This window comes from Rhinoderma darwinii, chromosome 5, assembly GCF_050947455.1.
Source record: "Rhinoderma darwinii isolate aRhiDar2 chromosome 5, aRhiDar2.hap1, whole genome shotgun sequence".
Classification (NCBI taxonomy): domain Eukaryota; kingdom Metazoa; phylum Chordata; class Amphibia; order Anura; family Rhinodermatidae; genus Rhinoderma; species Rhinoderma darwinii.
In genome coordinates, this window is record NC_134691.1 from 135,952,075 (window position 1) to 135,979,623 (window position 27,549).

The 27,549-nt window shown below is 41.6% G+C and overlaps 1 protein-coding gene across 4 annotated transcripts in view; it reads left to right on the plus strand.

Annotated features, from left to right (window-relative positions):
• Nucleotides 1–27,549, plus strand: part of LOC142651608 (putative 2-ketogluconate reductase) — a 55,581-nt gene that overhangs the window by 3,344 nt on the left and 24,688 nt on the right. For 2 of the 4 annotated variants that reach the window (XM_075826540.1, XM_075826535.1), the window contains exon 2: nt 25,608–25,990. In XM_075826540.1, the coding sequence (XP_075682655.1) occupies nt 25,609–25,990 (382 nt within the window). In that variant the 5' untranslated portion in view covers nt 25,608. Of the gene's footprint in view, nt 1–2,109; nt 2,262–13,918; nt 13,983–25,607; nt 25,991–27,549 lie in introns of those variants that run through there. The other 2 variants (XM_075826539.1, XM_075826538.1) reach the window with 2 other exon arrangements.

Below are 27,549 nucleotides of genomic sequence, written 5' to 3' on the forward strand. Positions count from 1 at the left end.
CAGAAATTCCATTTTTCCTGTAATACTGAAGGTTTTTACCAGAGAAACACAACTGAATGTTTATTGCCACTGTACTGGTACCTTTGGAGCTTTACAAATGCGACATGGTGCCGAGAAATCAAAGCAGCAAAATCTGTATTTCAAAAGCTAAATGGCGTGCCTTCCCTTCCGAGTCCTGCCGCTTGCCCAAACAGCAGTTTATGACCACATGTTGGGTTGCTTTACAAATGTTCGGGTGCTTTTCCTCATTTATTTGTTGAAAAAATTAAAAATTTTGAGGTAAAGCTACATCTTATTGGAAAATAATGTAATTTTTCATTTTCACTGCCCAATTCTAATGAAATCTATGAAATACCTGTGTGGTCAAAATACTCACTACACCCCTAGATGAATTCCTCTAGAGGTGCAGTTTCCCAAATGGAGTAATTTTTGGGGGGTTTCCTTTGTTTTTGCAACACAAGACCTCTTCTAACCTGACATGGTGCCTGAAATATAATTTAAGAAAAGGAAGACCCAAAAATCCACAAGGTGCTCCTTTGCTACTTGGGCCTTTGTTTCAGGCCCGTAGCACACTAGGGCCACATGTGGGATATTTCTAAAAACTGCAGAATCAGGGCAATAAATATTCAGTTGTGTTTCTCTGATAAAAACCTTCAGTATTACAGGAAAAATGGATTAAAATGGAATTTCTGCAAAAAAAATGAAATTTGCAAATTTCCCTTCCACTTTGTTTTAATTCCTGTGAAACGCATAAAGGGTTAAGAAACTTTCTAAATGCTGTTTTGAATACTTTAAGGGGTGCATTTTTTAAAATGGGGTGATTTGTGCGGGTTCCTAATATATAAGGCCCTCAAAGCCACTTCAGATCTGAACAGTTCCCTAAAAAAATAGCCTTTCGAAATTTTCTTGAAAATGTGAGAAATTGCTGCTAAACTAATAAGCCTTGTAACGTCCTAGAAAAATAAAAGGATGTTCAAAAAATGATGCAAACATAAAGTAGACATATTGGAAATGTTAACTAGTCACTATTTTGTGTGGTATAACTATCTGTCTTACAAGCAGATATATTTGAATTTTCTCAAGATTTTGATGTTTTTCACAAAAAATATTGAATTTATCGACCAAATTTTTTCACTAACATAAAGTACGATATGTCACGAGAAAACAAATCTCAGAATCGCTTGGATAGGTAAAAGCATTCCAGAGTTATTACCACATAAAGTGACACATGTCAGATTTAAAATATGAGGCTGTGTCATTTGGTCCAAAAGTGGCTGCGTCCTTAAGGGGTTAAAGCAAAGTAGGGGTGAAATTTACAAATTAATTTTTTTTTGCTGAAATTCATTTGTAATATATATTTTTTCTGTAACACAGAAGATTTTACCAGAGAAACGCAACTCAATATTTATTGCTCAGATTCTGCAGTTTTTAGAAATATCACACATCTGGCCCTAGTATGGTAATGGGCTAAAGCACTGGCCTCAGAAGCAAAGGAGCACCTAGTGGATTTTGGGGCCTCCTTTTTTTCGGAATATATTTTAGGCACCATGTCAGGTTTGATGAGGTCTTGTGGTGCCTAAACAGCCGAAACCCCCCAAAAGTCACCCCCATCAAGGAGTTTTTCTAGGGGTATTGTTAGCATTTCCACTCCACAGGTTTTTCGCTAAATTTATTGGAATTAGTCTGTAAAAATAAAAATCTACTTTTTTTTTTTTTTTTAAATAAAACATTTTTATAAGGAATAAAGGAGAAAAAGAACCCCAACATTTGTAAAGCAATTTCTCCTGATTACAGCAATACCCCATATGTGGTAATAAACTGCTGTTTGGACCCACGGCAGGGCTCAGAAGGGAATGATCGCCATTTGGATTTTGGAGCGCAGATTTTGCTGAAATGGTTTTCGGTGCCATGTCAAATTTGCAACGCCCTGGAGGGACCAAAACAGTGGAAACCCCCTAAAAGTGACCCCATTTTGGAAACTGCACCCATCAAAGAAATTATCTAGGGGTGTGATTACCTTTTTAATAGTTTATTTTTTGCAGAATCTTGTGGAAATCTGGCGTGAAAAAATAACATTTTACATTTTTTTCACAAATGCTTCATTTATAGGACCAATTGTTCAGACACAGAGCATGCAAGCGAAGAAAAGCACCTCAACATTTATTTGGCTATTTCTTCTGAGTTTAGAACTACCCCAAACTGGCCCTAATCTGCTGTTGCTGGACATATGGCAGGGCCTGAAACTTTTGGAACACCACAAGGTTTTTGATGCCTTATTTTACTTGGATTGTTTTTGGTCATCTTTGCGTAGGCCTAAAAAATTTAGTAGATCTGTGCAATTATTTCTATATTTTACAGGAGAATTGATTATCAATCTTTATTCATATACATTAAAAGAATTCTAACTAAACCCTATCAAGGACATACAAATATGAGTTACTAGTTAATCCATGGACTCCCTTATTTCTGGAAATATGAATATTATATTTTGAATCTGCTGAATGGCGGATATAGCTTATAGAGAAGAGAGCAGAGAGTATTTACATATGTTTGTTTGTGGAATTAACCCTTTCAGGACCAAGCCCATTTTGGCCTTCAGGACCAGCCCCATTTTCTCAAATCTGACATATTTCACTTTATGTGGTAATAACTCTGGAATGCTTTTACCTGTCCAAGAGATTCTGAGATTTGTTTTCTCGTGACATATTGTACTTTATTAGTGGAAAAATTTGGTCAATAAATTAATTGCTTATTTGTGAAAAACACCAAAATTTAGAGAAAATTAGCAAAAATTAGGATTTTTCTAATTTTACATGTATTTGCTTGTAAAACAGATCGTAATACCACACAAAATAGTTACTATTTCACATATTCCATGTCTACTTTATATTTGCATAGTTTTTTGAACATTATTTTATTTTTCTAGGACGTTACAAGGCTTAGTACTTTACCAGAAATTTCTCACATTTTCAAGAAAATTTAAAAATGCTATTTTTACAGGGACCAGTTCAGTTCTGAAGTGACTTTGAGGGCCTTATGTACTAGATAGATCCCATAAATCACCCCATATTAAAAACTGCACCCCTCAAAGTATTCAAAACAGCATTCAGAAAGTTTCTTAAAGAGGCTCTGTCACCAGATTATAAGTGCCCTATCTCCTACATAATCTGATCTGCGCTGTAATGTAGATATCAGTGGTTTTTATTTTGAAAAACGATCATTTTTGAGCAAGTTATGAGCTAGTTTAGATTTATGTTAATGAGTTTCTCAATGGACAACTGGGCGTGTTTTTACTTTTTACCAACTGGGTGTTGTACAGAGGAGTGTATGACGCTGACCAATCAGTGACTAATCAGTGTCCTGCACTTCTCGTTGTTCCAGCCCAGCATGATCCACATCACAGTGTGATTGTGCAGTGAAAGAAGTAAACACGCCCAGTTGCTAAAAACACAATACACGCCCAGTTGGAAATAAGAGAAGACACGCCCAGTTGTCCATTAGAAAGGCTCATTTGCATGGCCTCCGGTTCTGCCTTATAACCGACTGCAGCACCCGCAATCGGTCCCCGGGAAAGTTTGTTGTAGCAACAAACTTTCCAGTGTGTTATAGTAACAAACTTTCCAGTTCGTTGCTACAACAAACTTTCCCTGCGATCACATGACCGGGACCTGAACTAATTAGGTCCTGGTCATATCTCCGGGACCAGAGGCAGGGGATAACAGAGCGATCCGGGTGTCAGCACTACTCTGAGACACCCGGATCGCGCTTTTAACACCCACTGTGAATTCACGTTGGCGCTGCACAGAGCCCAGCAAGCGCCACCGTGAATTTACTGTGGGCGGTCGGAAGCGGTTAAAGTTAGTACTCCAATTGGGGGGGATAACAGCCCATTACAATGGCGAGCGATAGTCCCTATATATTCAAGATATGGAAAAAGATATACCAATAGTTGTCTGTCCATTTGGGTGCAATTGGAGGCATTTCTCATAGAAGAATACAGACACAATTTACTCTAAATTATCTAAGGTAATGGATTCTCTCAATATTGAAAAATGGGGGCATTCCTCCCAGTGTTTCAGCAGACTATCTAGAGTGTCTAAAGTGCTAGATGCATTTCTCTTGAATCTATGAACATTGGAGATGTCTCCTACAGTATGTCACACACTCAGTATTAGAGGCATTCCAAAATCAACAAATATATGGAGGATTTTCTCCTATGGTATATTACACACTCCGTGTTAGAAGCATTACTCTCAGAATCAGCAAACACATGGAGACATTTCTCATACAGTATATCACACCCTCCGTATTAGAGATATTCCTCTAAGAATCAACAAACACATGGAGGCATTCCTCCCAAAAAGCTGCACATTCAGACTCTCCCTGTATTGTCGCTAAACCATGATGTTGGTATTGTATTGGTATTATAAGAGCTAGTCCTGACAAGGATTCTATGTTAAAATAACAACAAAAAAATCCCTAAATCAGCCTCCCTACATGTTTCACCACATACAGTGGCATCATCAGGGAGGAACAGCTGTTCTAATGGCCATTGGGTTAATTTTTAACTCACGTTTGTATGGCCTTGATAAAGTTTAGTTATAATTCTTTTAATGTATATGAATAAAGATTAATAATCAATTCTCCTGTTAACTATAGGAATAATTGCACAGTTAGTGGCAGTAGATCCTTTGGATTGTCTGAGTACAGTCCTCGTGTTTGAATATAAAATTGAATGCAGTACCCCCCTGTGTATATCTTTTAAACTTAATTTAATCCATTATATTTTGATACTATACGATATTACAAATCCTAGGTATTCATCTAGGGCTATAATGAGAATTTTTTGTTTTATTATGGGGAATGTTAAATTTTTTAATGGTGAAATGGTTATGGTAAATGAAAGGGATGGTAATTGTAAATGAAAGGGACGATAATTATAAATGAAAGGGATGGATGAAAATATCATTTAGAACGCTAGAGAGGTGTGGTATATCCGGAAGCACTCCTTTATACACAGTCCATGGTGGGAGGGACAGGTGTTACACTGGTATGTCGTCTCTTCTTATGCCTCTTATGGCACAGACACGACACCTTTACTGGGGGTGGCTTTTTTTCTCTGTGGGCGGCACTTCACCAGGTAAGAACTTTCTCCTACCTCTGCCACATTACCAAAGAGAAGGGATTTTATTACCTACTCCTGTATTCAAGTTATGTCCCCTCATGACCAGTGCTCCTGTAAATTACAAGGAGTTGTACAATGCTATTTGGATCAAGTACACCGGCAGTTTTTTTGTGCAAATTTTTTATTTCTGCATGGCATTGTATGGCTTGAGCATCTAGTCAGATAAGTCCACTCCCGCCATAAATTTAATTTACGCCCTGATGCAGACAGGCCGTGACATGGTGGTAGATGTTGCGCCACACACAGGGACACGGGAGCAGGTGGCGTCATGGATTAATGTCCGCATTAGGACATCATTCTTGTACCTGAATTTTAAAAAAAGGACCCCTTCGCTATGGAGTTCCCTGCTCTCCCCAAGCTGCAGGGTTTGGCTGAGAAGGGTCTTTGTGAGCTGCCTGTGTTTTTTGCAGACCATCCCAAATGCTACCGGTTTTTTTCTCCGTCAGGCACTTGAACTCTTCTACCAGTTGTCAATGTACAAGTGGTACTCCTGAATAAACAATGGGTGCAAGAGGTCCCACACAATCTTCCCAGTTGTGGTCAGGATGGGGGGACAGTTTGGGGGCTCAATGTGACTGTCCCTTCCCTCGTAAATTTTAAAAGTATGCATATAGTCCGACTCACACAACTTGTAACTTTTAATGCCATACCTGGCACGCTTGTTTGGCAAATGCTGCCTGAATTTCACCCTCCCCTTGAAATGCACCAGGGACTCGTCAATGGCAATTTCTCTTCTAGGGGTATTTAGAGAGGAAAAACTTTAGGCCAAATGAGATATAAGGGGTCTAATTTTAACCCCTTCCCGCATTTTCACGTACAGTTACGTGATGGGAGCTGGTGTTTTCCCGCAACTCCACGTAACTGTACGTGAAAGAGATGGAGCTGGCTCAGGAGCTGAGCCAGCGACATCACCGCCGGGTGACAGCTGTAGGTTACAGCTGGCACCCTGAGGTATCGGCCAGGACCGGAGCTAGCCTCCGATCCGACCGATTAACTCCTCACATGCTGCGTTCAATAGAGATGGCAGCATGTGAGGACTTTATAGCCACCGGCACCCCAGCAACATGATCGCTGGGTTGCCGGTGGCTGCAAAGGCGATAATACTTACCACCCGGTCTGCCAGTAACGGAATTCTACTATGCCCTGTCGTTGGCGGGGCCCAAAAGGCTTCCGGTACCATCGGCAAGATAGCGCCTGCTCAGCTTCCGACTCAGAAGCTGAGCCGACGTCATCAGCAGTGGGTGTCCGCTGTATGTTACAGCAGACATCCCACTGTAAAGGCAGGAACCGGAGCTAGCTCCTATTCCTGCCATTAACTCCTTCAATGCAGCGATCCAATGCAATCGCTGCATCAAAGTGGTTTGTATGAAATCGGCAGCCTGCCATGCGATGGCAAGGCTTGCGACTGCTACCATGGCAACAGGAGGCCTAACAATGGCTTCCTATCTGCCATTACGGAAGCCGATTAGGCCCCGTCCGGAGGCGGAGCCTGATCGGCTTGCGGTCAGTGAACAACTAACAGTTCTAATACATTGCACTACATAGGTAGTGCAATGTATTAGAACATCAAACAAACAGTTGGAGCTTCAAATCCTCTAGTGGGACTAAAGAATTGTAAAGGATCTGCCAGGCACAGCTTCGGGGTTAACGCCCATAGATAATCAGTCTGCACCTGCTTCTATGTCTGTGAGACTGACTCCATCTTCCACCACTCAGGGTGGCAGGCTTAGGAGTGGGAGAACCTATCACAGCCTGGCCAGACGGAGCTAGCTCCTGCCCTCTGTCTATTTATACCTGCCTTTCCTGTTCCTCCTTTGCTTGTGATTCTTCTCGTTTGGTTTCCTGGCCCTGCTGCAGCTTCTTGTACCATTGTCCTTGCTTCATATTGACCCCAGCTTGCTGACTACTCTCCTGCTCTGCGTTTGGTACCTCGTACACTCCTGGATTGACTCGGCTTGTTTACTACTCTTCTGCTCTGCGTTTGGCACCTCGTACTCTCCTGGTTTGACTCGGCTTGTTCACTTCTCTTGTTGCTCACGGTGTTGCCGCGGGCAACTGCCCCTTTCTCCCCCTAGCTCTGTGTACCCTTGTCTGTTTGTCTGTCGTGCACTTATTGAGCGTAGGGACCGTCGCCCAGTTGTACCCCGTGGCCTAGGGCGGGTCGTTGCAAGTAGGCAGGGACTGAGTGGTGGGTAGATTAGGGCTCACTTGTCTGTCTCCCCACCCCCGTCATTACAAGAATAGTGTAAAAAAAGTAAAAATAAAAGTTGTAAAAAATACAATAAAAGTTTCAAGTAATAAAATAAAACACAATCGCCCTTTTTCCCTTATCAAGTCATTTATTATTGAGAAAAATAATAAAGCCATACATATTTGGTATCGCTGTGACCGTAACGACCTGAACTCTATAAATATTATGTTATTTATTCCGCGCAGTGAACGCCGTAAAAAAACAAACTCCAAAAACTGAAATAAAAAGTGATCAAAAAGTCACATGTACCCAAAAATGGTACCTATAAAAACTATAACTAATTTCACTAAAAACAAGCCCTCATACAGCTCCGTCGATGAAAAATTAAAACCGTTATGGCTCTCACAACTTGGCGACAGAAAAAATCCATTCTCTTTACAAAAGTTACTTTATTGTGCAAAAAGTTGTAAAACATAAAAAAGTGCTATAAATTAGGTATCACCGGAATCTGACTGACCCGCAGAATAAAGGTAACATGTAATTTATAATGCGTGGTGAACGCTGTATAAAAAAAAATTAAATAAATATTCCAGAATTGCTGTTTTTTGGTCACCTTGCCTCCCAAAAAAAAAGGATAACAAGTGATCAAAAAGTCGCATGTACCCCAAAATGGTACCAATAAAAACTACAGCTCGTCCCGCAAAAAAAACAGCCTTCATACCACTACGTCTATGAAAAAATAAAATTAGTTAAGGCTCCAATAAGTCAGGAAAGAAAAAATATGCAGTTGTGCCGACCCGAGGGGAACATTTCTTCGGTTTCAAGTGGCGAATTATCAAGGCCCCTAAAATTAGGGAACCAGGAAGGGTAGGGCTCAAAAATATCTGCTGGAAGTGAGGGTGCCCGTATTGTACCAGGACAACACTTCCCAGCAAAATTCCTCAAACTGCAAAGATGCCGAGTGTGGACCAAAAGGTTAATAAGTAAGGACCATTTATTAGTTCGACACCGGCCTGTGCAGAAAGGATTGTGTCACAGCGTAACAAATATCTATTGTATTTTTTACCCCATTATTATACCACCTGACTATGCCCCTGATGTACTCCGCCCGACTTACATGTACCCCCACATTATAAACGGAAACACCAGTAAGACTCCAAACAAAACTATTACCAAGCAAAATCCACGCTCAAAAAGCCAAATGGTGCTACCTCCCTTCTGAACCCTACAGTGTGCCCAAACAGCAATTTACTTCCACATGAATGGCATCGCCATGCCCGGGAGAACCCTTTTAACAATTATTGGGGTGTGTGTCTCCAGTGGCACAAGCTGGGCACGACATATTTGCCACTGAAATAGCATATCTAGGGAAAAATTGAAATTTTTACTTTGCACCTTCCGCAGCGCAATCAATCATGGAAAAGACCTGTGGGGTGAAAATGCTCACTACACCCCTTAATAAATGTTTTGAGGGGTGCCGATTCCAAAATGGGGACACTTCTCAGCAGTTTCTTTTATTTCACATCTGAGCAATTGTGATCCAATACTTTGTAAATTGCCATATTAGGCCTTAATTTTACATGGTACTCTTTCACTCCTGAGCCTGGTCGAATGTCCAGGCAACAAATTAGGGCCATACGTAGGGTGTTTCTAAAACCGGGAAACACAGCGTAATAATTAGAGAGCTGTCTTGTTATGGTGGCACAAGCTGGGCGCCACATATTGGCATATCTATGGAAAAAAAAACATTTTCACTCTGCAACATTGAGTGCACACCAATTTCTGCCAATCACCTGTGGGGTTAATATGCTCACTACACCCCTAGGTGAATACCTTGAGGGGTGTAGTTTCCAAAATGGGGTCACTTCTGGGGGGGGATCCACTGTTTTGGTCCCACAGGGACTTTGCAAATGCGACATAGCGCCCAGAAACCAATCCAGCAAAATCTGTACTCCAAAAGCCAAATGGCGCTCCTTCCCTTCTGAGCCCTACTCTGTGCCCAAACAGCAGTTTATGACCACATATGTGGTATTGCCGTACACAGGAGAAGTTGTTTTACAAGTGTTGGGGTGCTTTTTTTCATTTATTTGTTGAGAAATTGAAAAATTTTCAGCTAAAACTACGTCTTATTGAAGAAAAAGGATTTTTTTTATTTTCACTGCCCAATTCTAATAAAATCTATCAAACACCTGTGGGGTCAAAATGCTCACTACACCCCTAGATGAATTCCTCAAGGGGTGTAGTTTCGTGAATCAAGTCACTTTTGGGGAGTCTCCACTGTACTGGTACCTTAGGAGCTTTGCAAAAGTGACATGGTGTCAAGAAACCAATCCAGCAAAATCTGTGCTCCAAAAGCCAAATGGCGCTCCTTCGCTTCTGATCCTTGCCGTGTGCCCAAACAGCAGTTTATGACCACAAATGGGGTATTGCCGTACTCCAGAGAAGTTTCTTTACAAATGTTGCGGTTCTTTTATTCCTTTATTTTCTGAGAAAATGAAAAATTTTAAGCTAAAGCTGCGTGTTATTGGAAAAAAAGGATTTTTTTTAATCTTCTCTGCCCAATTCTAATAAAATCTACGAAACCTCTGTAGGTTCAAAATGCTCACTACACCCCTAGATGGATTCTTCAAGGGGTGTCGTTTCCTAAATGGAGTCAAGTTTTTTGGTGTTTTCACTGTTTTGGTCCCTTAGGGTCTTTGCAAATGCGAAGTGGTCTCCGCAAACCATCCTGCTAAATTTGAGCTCCAAAAGGCAAATGTTGCTCTTTCCCTTCTAAGCCCTGCCGTGTGTCCAAACAGCCGTTTATGACCACATGCTGGATATTGTTTTACTCAGGAGAAATTGCTTTACAAATGTAGTGGTGCATTTTCTCCTTTAATCCTTGTGGAAATTAGAAAAAATTAGCTAAACCTACATTTTCTTTGAAAGAATGTAGATTTTCATTTTCACGGCCTGCGGGGTCAAAATGCTCATTATACACCTGGGTAATTTCCTCAAGGGGTATAGTTTCCAAAATTGGGTCACTTTTGGGAGATTTCCACTGTTTTGGCACTGCAAGAGCCTTTCAGACCTGACATGGTGCCTAAAATATTTTCTAATAATGAGGCAATAAAATCCTCTAGGTGCTCCTTTGCTTCTGAAGCCTGTGCTTCAGTCAATAAGTGCACTAGGGCCACATGTGAGGTATTTCTAAAAACTGCAGAATCTGGGCAATAGATATTGAGTTGCGTTTCTCTGGTAAAACTTTCTGTGTTACAAAAAAAAATACATGAAAAATGAATTTCAGCAAAAAAAAAAAAGCTGTTTTGAATACTTTGAGGGGTAACGTTTTTAAAATGGGGTGACTTATCGGGGGTTTCTAATATATAAGGCCCTAAAATCCGCTTCACAACTGAACTGGTCCCTGTAAAAATATGAAAATGTGAGAAATTGCTGCTCAATTTTCTAAGCCTTGTAACGTCCTAGAAAAATAAAACGATGTTCAAAAAACAATGCCAATCTAAAGTAGACATATGGGTCATGTTAATTAGCAACAATTTTGTGTGGTATTGCTATCTGTGTTACAAGCAGATACATATAAATTTCGAAAAATGCTAATTTTTGCAATTTTTCGCTAAATTTTGGTGTTTTTCACAATTAAATACTTAATGTATCGAGCAAATTTTGCCTGTAACATAAAGTCAAATGTGTCACGAGAAAATGATCTCAGAATCGCTTGGATAGGTAAAAGCATTATGAAGTTATTACCACATAAAAGAAATACAGGAAGAAAAAACGGGATACACGGCGCTGCTTAATAAGATAGGTTTAATGACGATAATTGCAATTATCGTCATTAAACCTATCTTATTAAGCAGCGCCGTGTATCCCGTTTTTTCTTCCTGTATTTCTACTATTTTGGCAACCCCTTGGGAGTTTGCGTTGGCATTGGCAGCAGCTTCTCTACTACGAATTACATGCCGGTAATTCACAACCTTGGAGGTGAGCATATATTGTTTTTTCTCCGCGCATTATATATTGATACCGCAAGTTTGGCGCCGTGTTCTTTTTTTGTTTCTTTTTTTGTTTCACTTCATTACCACATAAAGTGACACATGTCAGATTTGAAAGGCCAAAGGGGTTAAGGACGCAGCCTAGTTTGGGCCTTAAAGAGGCTCTGTCACCAGATTTTGCAACCCCTATCTGCTATTGCAGCAGATAGGCGCTGCAATGTAGATTACAGTAACGTTTTTATTTTTTAAAAACGAGCATTTTTGGCCAAGTTATGACCATTTTTGTATTTATGCAAATGAGGCTTGCAAAAGTACAACTGGGCGTGTTTAAAAGTAAAAGTCCAAGTGGGCGTGTATTATGTGCGTACATCGGGCCGTTTTTACTTCTTTTACTAGCTGGGCGTTCTGACGAGAAGTATCATCCACTTCTCTTCAGAACGCCCAGCTTCTGGCAGATCACGCTGTGACGTCACTTCCCCAGGTCCTGCATCGTGTCAGACGAGCGAAGACACATCGGCACCAGAGGCTACAGCCTTGTCGATGTAGCTACTTACTTGCAAACGCTGATGCTGCTGCAGAATCAACTGTAGCCTCTGGTGCCGATGTGTCCTCGCTCGTCTGACACGATGCAGGACCTGGGGAAGTGACGTCACAGTGTGATCTGCCAGAAGCTGGGCGTTCTGAAGAGAAGTGGATGAGTTTTCATGGGGTGCATGCGACTTTTTGATCAGTTTTTGTTCTATTTTTAAGAGGCAATTCTACTATTGTTCTTTATTATATATTTTTTACAGCGTTCACCGTGCACTATAAATGACATATTCACTTTATTCTGCGGGGCGATACGATTACGGCGATACCATATGTTTATAGTTTTATGTCTTATGGCGTTTGCACAATAAAATACTTTTTATAAAAAATAATTTACTTTTTGTGTTGCTGTATTCTAGGAGCCATAACCTTTTTTTTTTTTTATCAAGGAAAGTAAATGCTCGAAAAACGGCCGGAAAATCTGAAACAGAACGCCTCCAAACATCTGCGCATTGATATCAATGGGACAAATGTTGTTCTGTTCCGATGGGCCGTTTTTGTAACCCGCCACTTTGAAAAACGGCCGCGTAAAAAAACCGGCCGCAAGAAAGAAGTGAAGGTCACTTCTTGGGATGCTTTTGGAGCCGTTTTTCATTCTCTATGGAAAACAGCTCCAAAAATCGTATTTTCAGATGTTTTTGACTCGAGAGCGAATACCGCAGCGTATTACTGTAGCAGCAAAGTGGATAAGATGTTAACAACTCTTATTAAAACGCTGCGGAAAGCAAATCAAAGATGTGCGAAAACTGACCTGCAGAGCGGATTCTCAATCTGCAACATGTCAATTTCTCTGCACGGAAATTCTTTAGTATTTACGCTATATATCTGAACTTAGCCTTAGTGAATCTTTTCCAACACAACTGTATATCAATCTTCTCAGCTCCTGCTGTTCTATAACATCTTGCTTGCAGATCGGACATTTTTAACGTGACCGGTTTGTTTTAAATGAAACCGTACGTGTGTACATAATCTAAGGGCATGTTCAAATGCCCATATTCTTGATCCGTGTTCCGTCTACTTATTTCTTACCAGGAACAAATGCCAGCAGACAAAATTAGGAAAACCTTTGCTTTCCACTGCTGCAATATGTTTTTGGAAATATATAAATAAATATGTAGATGAAACATGGATCGAAAAATATGGTTTTGTGATCGTATCTTATTCAGAACATTATGGATATTTAGCAATTGTGTAGTGGGAATGCATGAATTTAGAAGCTCGTGAAAATGTTGCAAATTGCACCAAATTTATAAAATATTGCACATGGCATAATATAATTGGCTCAAATCTCTAGGCAAATTAGACACATGAGGGGGAGATTTACTGAGTAAAATGCGCAATATTTGAATGCAAATTTCACCAAATTTGTTGTGTTTTTGAAATTTTTTACGCCTACCTCAATAGTTCTGAAAAGTGTCTAGAAAAATTAGTTTGGCCTCAAAAAATGTGGTACATTTTTAAAGGATGTGCACCATTTTTTGCCACAAAACATGGACCATTTTACATTTCTTAGCCCCTTCTTCGCTGCATATTGTTATCTGATTTCACGCTGTTCTCTCTTTTTTTACAATACTAACCACACAAACATTTCTACTCAACGAGCTGACACCCGTTCTTATTATACATTTACAATGGAGTCAAACAGTGTAAAAATAGAGCAGTCGGAAGTTTGGCTTACCAACTACACACAGCCTTTCTCCTTCTTAGACACTTTTTAAAACTGTTCAGTTAGGCAAATGTTAAAAATACTTAGTACATTTGGTAACAGACCAGATCACTTTTTGCTATCTGTATTTTGCCTAGAATAGTATTCAAATATGAGGCCCCTGCTATGGCTGCGCAGGCAAATTCTATTAGTTAAAAAGTGCATCTTACATTGTGGCATGAGATTGTGTAGATGTTACACAATTACCCGGAGTTAAACTATTGGACTTGTGGATGGAAGTGACCCTTGCAGTGTGCTGAGTAAGCAGATCTTTCATGTGAAGATTGTATCGGCAGCACAGACGAGATCTGAACTCTCCAGGTACAATACTTTATATTATTATATTGTTGGGAGGATAAAATGTAAGACATTATGTTAGAAAATAGCATACAAGGAGTGGCAACTGGGGAGATTCATTTAAGCTGCTCTTTGGGATGACAGATTTGACCCCTCCAGGCTCCACTGCCTTTATCTCCCCCCCCTCCTTTCATACTTAGCTCTTTTACATATCCAATAGATATGTGTACTTTTTCTTGATGTGCATGTTTTATTAGGCTGTGTTCACACCACTGTCATGGTTTCCATTTATAACTGAAACCATGACACACGCAAGGAGGATACCAACGGCAATCAGCGCTATTCTTCCTGTAAACTCTGACAGAATTATAAGGGGGAAGGGGTAGGTGGAAAGAGCGAACCAAGCAAGATCAGTTTTACAAGGTGCAAGTTAAAATACTGTCCACTGTGTTATATCAAGTCCAGAGTCAACACAGCCGTCTACCAGGATATTTTCTAGCACTTCATGCTTCCCTCTGTGACAAGCTTTATGGAGATGCTAATTTAATTTTCCAGCAGGACTTGGCACCTGCCCACACTGCCAAAAGTACCAATGTCTGGTTTAATAACCACAGTATCACTGCGCTTGATTGGCCAGCAAACTCGCCTGACCTAAACCCCATAGAGAATCCATGGGTATTGTCAAGAGGAAGATGAGAGACACCAGACCTAACCATGCAGACGAGCTAAAGGCCGCTATCAAAGCAACCTGGGCTTCCATAACACCTTATCAGTGCCACAGGCTGATCGCCTCCATGCCACGCCGCATTGATGCAGTAATTCATGCCAAAAGGAGCCCCGACCAAGTATTCAGGGCATAATTTCGGTATTAAAAATCATTCTTGAAATTGGGCTTATTTAATCTAATTTTCTGAGACACAAAATTTTGGGTTTTCATTAACTGTTAGCCATTGTCTACAACCATTAAAAGAAAAAAATTCTGGAAATAGATCACTGTGTGTAATGAATCTATAGAATATATTAATTTTGACTTTTTTAATTGAATTACTGAAATAAATAAACTTTTTGATGATATTCTAATTTATTGAGAAGAACTAGTGTGTGTGTATGTATGTGTGTGTGTATATATATATATATATATATATATATATATATTTAGAATGTTTACTGTATGTCAATAAAATATTTTTTCTTATACTGCTAATAAGGGTGTGCATTCCTTTTGTGGGTTGTCGCTTTTTTTTGTTGTTTCATAGTCTCTTTTGACACTGGTTTTGCACCCCATTTTCTTTGTGTGCGGTGCCCGCCATTTTCTGTGGTGTTTTGAGCACAGCAAAGGCACAAGGTAGTAATACTGCATCAGCAAGGTCTCTCCCAGGCAAAGATTTCAAAGCAGACTGGGGTTCCAAGATGTGCTGTTCAAGCTCTTTTGAAGAAACCAAAAAAACGGGCAACGTTGAGGACCATAGATGCAGTGGTCGGCCAAGGAAACGTAGTGCTGCAGATCAAAGAAACATCATGCCACTTCCGTTCGAAATTGGAAGATTTGCAGCAGTGACATCAGCTCAGAACTGGCAGAAAACTGTGGGACCCAGATAAATCCATCTACTCTTCTTTATGGAAGAATTGTGGCAAAAACGCCATACCTTTGACGTGGAAACAAGGCCAAGCAACGCAACTATTCACGAAAACCTAGGAACTGCGGTGCAGAAAAATGGCAGCAGGTGATCTGGAATTTCAAAATTGTAAATATTTGGCTGTAACAGAAGGCAGTTTGTTCGCCGAATAGCTGGAGAGCGGTACAATAATGAGTGTCTGCAGGCAACAGTGAAGCATGGTGGTGGTTCCTTGCAAGTATTGGGCTGCATTTCAGCAAATGGAGTTGGGGATTTGGTCAGGATTAATGCTGCCCTTAATGCTGAGAAATACAGGCAGATGCTTATACACCATGCAATACCATCAGGGAGGCGTCTGATTGGCTCCAAATTTATTCTGCAGTAGGACAACGACCACAAACATACAGCCAATGTCATTAAGAACTATCTTCAGCGTAAAGAAGAACAAGGAGCGAAAGTGATTATATGGCCCCCACAGAGCCCCGATCTCAACATCATCGAGTCTGTCTGGGATTACATGAGACAGAAAAATTTGAGGAAGCCTACATCCACAGAAGATCTGTGGTTAGTTCTCCAAGAGGTTTGGAACAACCTCCCTGCCGAGTTCCTTCAAAAACTCTGTGCAAGCGTGCCTAGAAGAATTGATGCTGTTTTGAAGGCAAAGAATAGTCACACCAAATATTGGTTTTAGATTTCTCTTCTGGTCATCGCCTTTGTATTTTGTCAATTGCTAAATAAAATCATGAACACTCCTATTTTTGAAAGCATTCTTACTTTGCAGCATTTTTACACTACTACCTATAACTTTTGCACAGTACTGTGTGTGTGTGTGTGTGTGTGTGTGTGTGTGTGTGTGTGTGTGTGTGTGTGTGTGTGTGTGTGTGTGTGTGTATATATGGATGGATGTCAATTTGATTTTTGAAAGATTTTCCTTTTTTATATTGATATTTGCAAGAGTCAACTTATAGAGTTATGTATTTTGAAAAACTGTATAGCAGCAGTATGGCCATTATTTGCATATTTTTCACCATTTTATGCCGCCTCTGGCCATTTTTAAAAACTGGGTGGGGCTTAGCATAAGGGGGCGAGCACATTTGAAAATTTAGCCGCGTCTTACTCCAGTGCTTTTTAGATTGACTGGCTTATGAAATGCTAGTTTTAATAAATTCTCCCCTACATGTTCACTCTCCACCTTTATATTGTCTATATGTTAAACTTCGATTTCTAAGAGCTAATCTCGGGGACTGTATATTTATTAAAGGTTTTCAGCAAAACAGAATCCAAGAGGAAGAAAGGTATTTTTATTTCTGCACAATATTTGAAAGCTGTATTAGGAGAGGGAAAACAAGAAGAGGTTGTGTTGCTTCACCTCACAGCCACAAAGTACCTCAAAACAGAAACCAGAGTCAACACAGCCGTAAAATTATTATGTTGGTTTCTTTTTTTCAACATTTAAAACGGAAAAAACTAAGGGTGCCTGTACACCTGGTGGTTTTTTTGTTTTGTTTTGCCTGAATTATTGTAAAACTTGCAGCAAAACTAAACATAGTTTTTCTAAACCACAGCGTTTTTGCTACGGTTTTGCATGACCCTGCGTTTTTATGCTGTGATTTTGCTGTATTTGCCAAACCCCCCCCCCCCTGCACATACAAAACTGCCACGTGTACAGGCACCCTTATAGAGAATCTTTCTCAGAAACAGGCATCTATCAACAATAGCTCCTAATTAACCCCTTAAGGACGCAGCCACTTTTGGACCAAATGACACAGCCTCATTTTTTAAATCTGACGTGTGTTACTATATGTGGTAATAACTTGGGAATGCTTTTACCTATCCAACCGATTTCTGAGATTGTTTTTTCTCGTGACATATTGTACTTTAACTTAGTGAAAAAATTTGGTCGATATATTCAATATTTTTGTGTGGAAAACACCAAAATGAAGAGAAAATGTGCAAAAAATTTGCATTTTCTAAATTCAAATGTATCTGCTTGTAAAACAGATAGTAATACCACACAAAATAGTTACTATTTAACATTCCATATGTCTACTTTATATTTGCATCGTTTTTTGAACGTTATTTTATTTTTCTAGGACGTTACAAGGCTTATAAGTTTAGCAGCAATTTCTCACATTTTCAAGAAAATTTCAAAAGCCTATTTTTTTTAGGGAACAGTTCAGATCTGAAGTGGCTTTGAGGGTCTTATGTATTAGGAACCCCCACAAATCGCCCCATTTTAAAAACTGCACCCCTTAAAGTATTCAAAACAGCATTTAGAAAGTTTCTTAACCCTTTATGCGTTTCATAGGAATTAACCAGTTCAGGACCGGGCTATTTTGCACCTTCAGGACCAGACACTGTTTAGCCATTTTTAGCACGTGTTAGTTAAATGGCTATAACTTTTTTATTTGTTGGGCTAACGACGTGATTATTGCGATGTTTTTTTCCGTAGACTATGCAGGTTTCTTTTTTTATCGTTTTTATACACACCTTTTTTGCTATTTTAGAATTTTTATTCATGAAAATAATAGTAAAAAAATAAGCTTTTTTACGTTTCAGCTATTTTTTTTTGGTGATAACATAGTTTTACCCTAAAATAGACCTTTTATTTGTGATCGTCATTGTCTACAGTGAATTTTAATATATTACATGTCTATATTAGGGTAATTGGGTCAGCGCTAGCGTTACAACAATGATTGGTGGGGGGGAACGTTTTTTTTTGGGGTGGGTATTTTATGTGTATCTATTATTAAATTTTTTTTTTGCACTTTACTTTACTATTGTTTTTATTACTATGGTCTGTCTCTCAAAGGTCAAAAAAGACCTTTGGGGAACTTTATATATTTTTTTTCTTTCTTTTACACCATGTTTTTCCACTGTAACTGGAGCTGCACAGCAGCCCCAGTTACAGGGGAAATCAGCCCTCTCATAGTGATGATTGTCACTAATAGGGCTGTGCTGGGTCTAGTAAGACCCAGCAGCAGTCTGTCAGTAACGGCACCTGGCGATCATGTGACCAGTCACATGATCACCGGGAGGAATAGAGAGCGCCGCTGCTGCTGTCTCTATTCCTATACACAGCGTTCATTGAGCGCTGTGTAAAAAGACATCAGAGAAGACAGAAGCAGCGAAAGCTGCTTCTATCCTCTCCTCAGGGTCCCCGGCAGTCACTGACAGCCGGAGACCCGACATTCAGCTGCCCGATCGCTCGGGCAGCAAGATAAAACCAGAGCCGTAAAAAGTCTATGGCTCGGATTTTAAGGACCCTGAACGCTGGCCGTAACAATACAGCCAGCGGTCGGGAACCAGTTAAAGCAAAGTGGAAGGGAAATTTGCAAATTTCATTTTTTTTTTGCTGAAATTCCATTTTAATCCATTCTTCCTGTAAGGCTGGGTTCACACGAGCACATTAACGTCCGTAATGGACGGACGTATTTCGGCCGGAAGTCCCGGACCGAACGCAGTGCAGGGAGCCGGGCTCTTAGCATCATAGTTATGTACGATGCTAGGAGTCCAAGCCTCTCTGCAGGACAACTATCCCGTACTGTAATCATGTTTTCAGTACGGGACAGTAGTTCCACGGAGAGGCAGGGACTCCTAGCATCGTACATAACTATGATGCTAAGAGCCCGGCTCCCTGCACTGAGTTCGGTCCGGGACTTCTGGCTGAAATACGTCCGTCCATTACGGACGTTAATGTGCTCGTGTGAACCCAGCCTAATACTGAAGGTTTTTACCAGAGAAACACAACTGAATATTTATTGCCCTGATTCTGCCGTTTTAGAAATATCCCACATGTGGCCCTAGTGTGCTAATGGACTGAAACAAAAGCCCCAGAAGCAAAGGAGCACCTAGTGGATTTGTGGGCCTTCCTTTTCTTAAATTATATTTCAGGCACCATGTCAGGTTAGAAAAGGTATTGTGGTGCAAAAAAAAAACACCCCAAAAAAGACCCCATTTTGGAAACTACACCACTTGAGGAATTCATCTAGGGGTGTAGTGAGCATTTTCACCCCACAGGTGTTTCATAGATTTCATTAGAATTGGGCAGTGAAAATGAAAAATTACATTATTTTCCAATAAGATGTAGCTTTACCTCAAATTTTTTTCAACAAATAAATGAGGAAAAGCACCTCAACATTTGTAAAGCAACTTGTTTAGAGTACGGAAATACCAAACATGTGGTCATAAACTGCTGTTTGGGCAAGCGGCAGGACTCGAAAAGGAAGGCACGCCATTTAGCTTTTGAAGTGCTGGATTGATTTCTCTGCACCATGTCGCATTTGTAAAAGTACCAGTGTAGTGGAAACCCAACAAAAGTGACTCCATTTGGGAAACTACACCCCTCAAGGAATTGTTTAAGTGGTATAGTGAACATTTTGACCCCACAGGTGTTTCATACTCTGGGCAGTAAAAAAATAATATTTTGATTTTTTTCAAAGAAAATGTTGCATTAGTCCAAAATTACTAATTTTCACAAGGGGTTAAAGGAGAAAAAACAACCCACAGTTTGTTACGCATTTTCTCCTGAATAATGCAATAACCCAATCGTAGAGAAAAACTGCTGTTTGAGCACATGGCAGGGCTCAGAAGGTAAAGAGCACCATGCAACATCTGAGGCCTACTACGATGGCATTTACTGCCCTGTGTCATGAAAACAGGCTCTGCGATGTCAAAACATTAGAAACCCAGAAAAGTGACCCCATTTAGGAAACTAAACCCCTCAAAGAATTCATCTAGTGGTATAGTGAGAAGATTTAGATTGTAATGTAACAAGTAATGTAATGTTTCAAGGTATTCATCTAGAGCAGGGGTCTCAAGCCCGCGGGCCGCATGCGGCCCCTGGGGCTCTCATCTGCGGCCCGCTGGACACAGAGCCGCTAGTATCGGCTCTGCTGCGAGACTCTGGAATTCCCTGACATCGCTGTCCATATATGCAAAGGGCACTGTGGCAGCATCTGCAAAGGGCACTGTGGCAGCATCTGCAAAGGGCACTGTGGCAGCATCTGCAAAGGGCACTGTGGCAGCATCTGTTGAGGGCACTGGTAGCATCTGTGGAGGGCACTGTGGCAGCATCTACAGAGGGCACTGTGGCAGCATGTACAGAGGACACTGGCATTATCTAGGGGTGTGTTGCATTATCTACAGAGGGCACTGTGGCATTATCTAGGGGTGTGTTGCATTATCTACAGAGGGCACTGTGGCATTATCTAGGGGTGTGTTGCATTATCTATAGAGGGCACTGCGGCAGCATCCACAGAGGGAACTGCGGCAGCATCCGCGGAGGGCACTGCGGCAGCATCCGCGGAGTTCACTGCGGCAGCATCCACGGAGGGCACTGCGGCAGCATCCGTGGAGGGCACTGTGGCAGCATCTACTGAGTGCACTGTGGCAGCATCCACAGAGTGCACTGTGGCAGCATCTACATAGGGCACTGTGGCATCATGTACAGAGGACACTGTGGCATTATCTACAGAGGGCACTGTGGCATTATATAGGGGTGTGTTGCATTATCTACAGAGGGCACTGTGGCATTATCTAGGGGTGTGTTGCATTATCTATAGAGGGCACTGCGGAATCATCTATAGAGGGCACTGTGGCAGCATCCACAGAGGGCACTGCGGCAGCATCCACAGAGGGCCCGGGACTCCAGCTCTGGGGTTGCCCCTGACATCTCTGTCCATATATGGACAGTGATGTCAGGAGCAGAGCTGGAATCCCAGGCAGAGTGCTAGAAGTGGCTCTGCTCCGGGACTCCAGCTCTGGGCAAGCCCCTGACATCACTGTGGCAGCATCTGCAAAGGGCACTGTGGCAGCATCTGCAAAGGGCACTGTGGCAGCATCTGCAAAGGGCACTGTGGCAGCATCTGCAAAGGGCACTGGCAGCATCTGCGGAGGGCACTGGTAGCATCTGTGGAGGGCACTGTGGCAGCATCTACGGAGGGCACTGTGGCAGCATGTACAGAGGACACTGTGGCATTATCTAGGGGTGTGTTGCATTATCTACAGAGGGCACTGTGGCATTATCTAGGGGTGTGTTGCATTATCTACAGAGGGCACTGTGGCATTATCTAGGGGTGTGTTGCATTATCTATAGAGGGCACTGCGGCAGCATCCGCGGAGGGCACTGCGGCAGCATCCGCGGAGGGCACTGCGGCAGCATCCGCGGAGGGCATTGCGGCAGCATCCGCGGAGTGCACTGTGGCAGCATGTACTGAGGACACTGTGGCATTATCTAGGGGTGTGTTGCATTATCTACAGAGGGCACTGTGGCATTATCTAGGGGTGTGTTGCATTATCTATAGAGGGCACTGCAGCAGCATCCACAGAGGGCACTGCGGCAGCATCCACAGAGGGCACTGCGGCAGCATCCACAGAGGGCACTGCGGCATTATCTAGGGGTGTGTTGCATTATCTATAGAGGGCACTGCGGCAGCCTCCACAGAGGGAACTGCGGTAGCATCCGCGAAGGGCACTGCGGCAGCATCCGCGGAGGGCACTGCGGCAGCATCCGCGGAGGGCACTGCGGCAGCATCCGCGGAGGGCACTGCGGCAGCATCCTCTGAGTGCACTGAGGCAGCATTTCTATTGGTACCATTTAAAGTACCATTTAAAGTACCATATAATGTACTGGGGAAACTGAAAAAAAAATCTTTGAGGGCTGAAATTGGAAAAAATTAAGATTCCTCCATAGTTTTTGGGATTTCGTTTTTACGTCTTTGACCGTGCGGTAAAAATGACAACTTAACTTTATTCTGCAGCTCAATACGATTACGGTGATACCAAATTTATATAGTTTTTTTTATATTTTACTACTTTAAAATAAAAAAAAGTAAGTTTTTTTTTAACCCCTTCCCGACATCCGCCGTATATATACGGCGCACGCCGGGTGGGGGAATATGGAGCGGGCTCACGGGCTGAGTCCGCTCCATAGAGCGAGTGTGTCGGCTGTGTGTTACAGCCGCACTTCCGGGTTACGAGCGGGATCGCGTTTTAGCGCGATCCCGCTTGTTTAACCCGTTAAATGCCGCTTTCAATAGAGATCGGCATTTAAATTACTAAAAACAGGGGGGCGACCCCCTGTAACATCCCAACGGTACCCCCGCGGCGAGATCGGGGGGAGCTGTTGGTTGGCACGGCTGCCCGGGGGCCTGACAAAGTCCGCCAGGTCCGACATCTTTGTACTCCTATGAAGCTCTGCCTCCGGCAGGGCTTCATAGGAGACTGTCAGGATCACGATATACTGCAATACATTAGTATTGCAGTATATCGTGCAAGCGATCTAACGATCGCTGGTTTAAGTCCCCTAGGGGGACTAATAAAAAAAAGTACAAATGAGTTAAATAAAGTTGTTTTTTTTGTGTAAAAAAAGTAATAAAAAAATTAAAAGTTCAAAAAAACCCCCTTTTCCCATTTTCCCCCTAGAGCATAGTAAAAAATGAAATAAATAAACATAATTGGTATCGCCGCGTCCGTAAAAGTCTGAACTATCACAATATATCATTATTTAACCCGCACGGTGAACACAGTACAAAAAAAAATTGTAAACGCCAGAATCTCTATTTTTTGGTCACCTAATCTCCCACAAAAAATTAAATAAAAAGTGATCAAACCGTCACATTTACACCAAAATGGAATTATTAAAAACTACAGCTTATCCCGCAAAAAATAAGCCCTTATACCACTTAATCTACGGAAAAATAAAGACGTTACGGCTCTTGGAATTTGGCGAAACAAAAAATTTTTTATTTTTACACTTAGGTTTTTACATGTAAAAGTAGTAAAATAAAGAAAAAACTACATATATTTGGTATCGACGTAATCGTATTGACCCATAGAATAAAATTAACATGTTGTTTTAATTGCACAGTGAATTCCGTAAAAATGGCGCGCAAAAAACCATGGAGGAATCTGTGTTTTTTTCATTTTCTACCCCACAAATAATTTTTTTTCAGTTTCCTAGTACATTATATGGCAAAGTAAATGGTGCATACGAAAAACTACAACTCGTCCCGCAAAAATCAAGCCCTCATAGTACTATATCGACGGAAAAATAAAGGCGTTACGGCTTTTGGAATGTGGGGAGGAAAAACCGAAAATGAAAATCTGAAAAAGGGCTGCGGCGTGAAAGGGTTAATTGTTTTTTGTTTCACTACAATACCGAGAGCCATAACTTTTTTCTTTTTTGGTCGATTGAGCTGTGTGAGGGCTGGCTTATTTTTTGCTGGATGAACTGTAGTTTTTATCGGTACAAATTTTTGTTAAATACAACTTTTTGATCACTATTTCTGAAATTTTTTTGGGGAGATAAGTTGACCAAAAAACAATGATTTTGACGTTTTCAATTTCTTATTTTTTACAGCTTTCACTGTGCGCGTTAAATAACGCTATATTCTAATAGTTCAGACTTTTATGAAAACAGCTATATACATTTTGTTTACTTTTTCTGTCTTTTACATTATTTTAGAGGAAGAATGGAGAAAGGTTTGTTTTTTTAACTTTTAATATTTTTTATATTTTTTTCACGACTAAAAACGTTATTTCACTTTTTTTTTTTACACAGATTTCATTAGTCCCCCTAGGGCACTCGAATGTATTGCAGTGTATAGTCCTTTTTTCAGGCTTTTGTTAAGCTCTGTCACATGCAGGGCTAAATAAAGGCGTAGTGAAGGCAGTCCTGGGGGCCTTCATTAGGCCCCTCGGTTGCCATGACAACCATCGGCATCCCCCGATCGCGTTGTGGCGTAGCACCCCCCCCTTTTTTTAACGTCTTAGATGCTGCGGTCGCGATTGTCCACAGCATTTGAGGGTTTAAGCAGCCAGGAAAAGCGCGATTGCTGTTCCTAGCCGTTAGTCCTGGGTGTCAGCTGTAAAACACAGCTGACCCCCGCTGCATATGGAGCGTGCTCAGCATGTGAGCGCTCTCCAGAAATCACACCCCCCCACACACCAGGACGTAATGCCACGTAGTGGTGCATGAAGAGGTTAATAGGAGTAGAAAGATGACACACCTGGGGGCCTTCATTGGGCCCCCAGGCTGCCATAACAAGCCTCGCATCGTACAGGGGGAGGGGTGTGGGATAACAGAGTGGAGTCCCCCCTCTTTCTAATGGCTTAGATTCTGCGGCTGCTTTTGACCGCGGTATCTAACTAGTTAAATGTCCGGGATCGGAGTTATCATACATCCAATCAATACCCACGGAATATGGAGCGGGCTTAGCCCTTGAGCCCGCTCAATACTTCCCCTTCCTGGCCATGACATACAGTAACGTCAAATGTAGGGAATGGGTTAAAGCAGGTTTTCCCATTTGTAGAATGTCAGAAGATTTGCTATAAGGGTATGTGCACACGATGAGAGGCTTTTACGTCTGAAAAGACAGACTGTTTTCAGGAGAAAACAGCTGCATTGTTTTAGACGTAAATGCTGCTCCTCGTATTATGCGAGGCGTTTTTGACGCCCGTAATCTTGAGCTGCTCTTCATTGACTTCAATGAAGAACGGCTCAAATTACGTTGCAAAGAAGTGTCCTGCACTTCTTTGCCGAGGCAGTCATTTTACGCGTTGTCGTTTGACAGCTGTCAAACGACGACGCGTAAATGACAGGTCGTCTGCACAGTACGTCGGCAAACCCATTCAAATGAATGGGCAGATGTTTGCCGACGTATTGTAGCTGTATTCTCAGACGTAAAACGAGGCATAATACGCCTCGTTTACGCCTGAAAATAGGTCGTGTGAACCCAGCCTAAGGGCAAAAATGGTGGAGATCAGAAACTTGGGTCCAACCCTGATTTCAAGAATAGGACAGGAGTCATTCATAGTATTCTGTAATTCCATGTCAGCTTCTCCCATATTTTAATTTCAAATAACAGCATCATACTTTGAAGATTATGATCAGTTGCTTCTTTCAGAAATAACTCCATATTGACTTGAGACTGAATTTGAGGTTTGTGTGACTGACAGATGCAGCAATTCTAGGAAGACAAGCAGAAACATTTGTTACTTGACTAATTTATTTTCCCAATGACTTTTGCAGGATGAATACAGAACAAGAGCTGCCTGGGGCATTAGTGGAGGAGATTGGGGGCCCTAATGGAGTCATGGAAGAGCACGTGGACTTTCTGAAGGAGCGATTTACTCTGATTACTATGAAAGACTTAAAGGAGAAGGAACAGTTAGCTGAAAAGATTGTGTGCATCTTTAATTGGGCAAACAAACCAGATGTTGACAGCGAGCTCTTAAAATATCTACCTAGGCTTAAAGTAATAGCAAGTTCTGGAGCAGGAGTTGACCACTTGGATATAAAGATGATTACAAGTTATGGCGTGAAAGTGGCCAACACACCTTATGCTGTCACCAATTCTACAGCGGACTTGGCGATGACATTACTACTGGTAGCAGCCAGGAATTTTATGGAGGGTAACGTAAATTTGCACACACATATATAACGTTTTTCTGCACTGCAGTAACTGCATACACATGGAAATCCATTCCCTACCTTAAGCATATTCTGCAGGGTGTGTAAGTTCATATTGCCTAGCAATCACTTTGTGTATACGGGTGACTACCTCCGCCTTACATTCAGCTGCATGTACAGTGGTAGTCACTGGAAATCCTGTCTGCTTTCAAAAAACATTGTATTAAGTCCCTCCCACTGAGGCAACAAGAAGCATCAGAAAATTACGCAAGAAATCATGATGCTTCTGGATGAAAGCAAAGGCAGGAAAGGTTTTAGGTTAAATTCTATGTTTGTATTGAGAGGGAAGCTTGGAGGAGACTTTGTGCAGCAAGTGTAGTAAAGCAATAGGATCTTTTTAGCAACCAGACAATAAGAACTAGCAAATGCATTAAGAAAAACAAGGTAAAGGTCCCAGCAGCAGATTTCTAACCGCATTGGCTACTTAAGGGTCCTTTTACATCAGCCAATATTGTCCGTAAAAACGTGCTCTGATCAACGAGACAGCTCGATGATTGGCACTTGTTTGGTCCTTTACTACGATCGCTCATTCCCATACATTACTGTCATGGCTGCAACAAATCTCCCTGTTTACACAGCCATAATATTTTATGCTACCGAAACATTTGCTCGCTCATGGGCTGATCGTTGCCCTGTTTATATAGGACAATGATAGGGAATAGAAGGGTAATTGGAAAAGGGAGGATCCTGCAAGGCGCTGCTGCGTGGCTGCTTGTGGGATTTCACAAGCAGCCACGCAGCAGCGCCTTGCAGGATCCTCCCTTTTCCAATTACCCTTCTACATTCTAACAAGCAGTGACCGTATGGTTTACCGGTGTGGATCCTGGCAGCAGCATTTGTGGATTTTCTGATTACCTTATCCAAGTACTATCTGGGTGAGCATAATTTACTACTGACATTTCACCCAGACCCAATTGATCTGCACTATGTGGAGCCGTGCTTTTTGTTTTTATGTTCACTCAATGATCGGGAATATGCATTTATACGAACGCTCATTTGCCTGAACTCTCAGACTCTCTTATGACTGATGCCAATGTATTGGGACTAGAGATAAGTTTGTGGCCACTGCAATGGTTTGTGATATAATAAACAAACATAATTTGTTCTCAGTCACGTTTCTTCTAATATGTCCTCCTTGGTCTCTGACACTTCTGTCTTAATTTTATTTGATCAATTCCATATCCATGTTGCATTTAGACATTAAGGGTATGTGCACACACACTAATTACGTCCGTAAGTGACGGACGTATTTCGGCCGCAAGTCCCGGACCGAACACAGTGCAGGGAGCCGGGCTCCTAGCGTCATACTTATGTACGATGCTAGGAGTCCCTGCCTCGCTGCAGGACAACTGTCTCGTACTGAAAACATGATTACAGTACGGGACAGTAGTTCCACGGAGAGGCAGGGACTCCTAGCATCGTACATAAGTATGATGCTAGGAGCCCGGCTCCCTGCACTGAGTTCGGTCCGGTACTTGCGGCCGAAATACGTTCGTCAATT